Raw genomic sequence first — 623 nt, forward strand, 5'->3', positions numbered from 1 at the left:
GATTGCGGGTTTGTTTGTCTGGTTTGTTGTTTCTTATATTGCAGGCTGTGGGGCCGAGCAGTACTTCAAGCAGCAATTTGCACTGCAGCAGCAGCAGCAGCAGCAGCAGCAGCAGCAGCAGCAGCAGCAAAAGGTTCGGCAGCAACGCACCACCGAAGCAGCAGCAGCAGCAACAGCAACAACAGCAGCAGCAACAGCAGCAGCAAGGAATACTGCCGTCTCAGCAGCTCCTAATATTCTGAAGGAGGCGAAGACACACCAGCAGCAGCAGCAGCAGCAGCAGCAGCAGCAGCAGCAGCAGCAGCAGCAGCAGCAGCAGCAGCAGGATCGTAGAGTATTAAGCAGCAATGCATACATGCTGCATACTGCTGATGATTTTCACTTATATCGCCCTTCTCCTTTGCTGCAGCAGTGGCAGCAGCAGCAGCAGCAGCAGCGGCAGCAGCAGCGGCAGCAGCAGCAGCAGCTGCTGCAGCTCCAGGAGCAGCTGATGATTCAGCAGCAACAGCTGCACCAACAGCAGCAACAACAGCAACAACGCCTGCAGCAGCACCAGCAGCAGCAACAGCAGCAGCAGCAGCAACAGCAGCAGCAGCAGCAGCAGCAGCAGCAGCAGCAGCAGC

General features: G+C 57.0%; 1 protein-coding gene across 1 annotated transcript in view; it reads left to right on the forward strand.

The window, feature by feature from the left end:
• The window catches only part of EMH_0007570 (uncharacterized protein), a gene marked incomplete at both ends in the record, with an annotated part of 1727 nt that extends 1485 nt beyond the window's left edge, over positions 1 to 242 (forward strand). Inside the window, 2 exons of the mRNA XM_013498051.1 lie at positions 45 to 133; positions 225 to 242. Coding sequence (XP_013353505.1) covers positions 45 to 133; positions 225 to 242 — 107 coding nt within the window. The remainder of the gene's footprint in view (positions 1 to 44; positions 134 to 224) is intronic.
• Between the last annotated feature and the right edge of the window lie 381 nt (positions 243 to 623).

This window comes from Eimeria mitis, genomic scaffold (genome assembly GCF_000499745.2).
Source record: "Eimeria mitis Houghton genomic scaffold, Emh_scaff314, whole genome shotgun sequence".
Taxonomy (NCBI): domain Eukaryota; phylum Apicomplexa; class Conoidasida; order Eucoccidiorida; family Eimeriidae; genus Eimeria; species Eimeria mitis.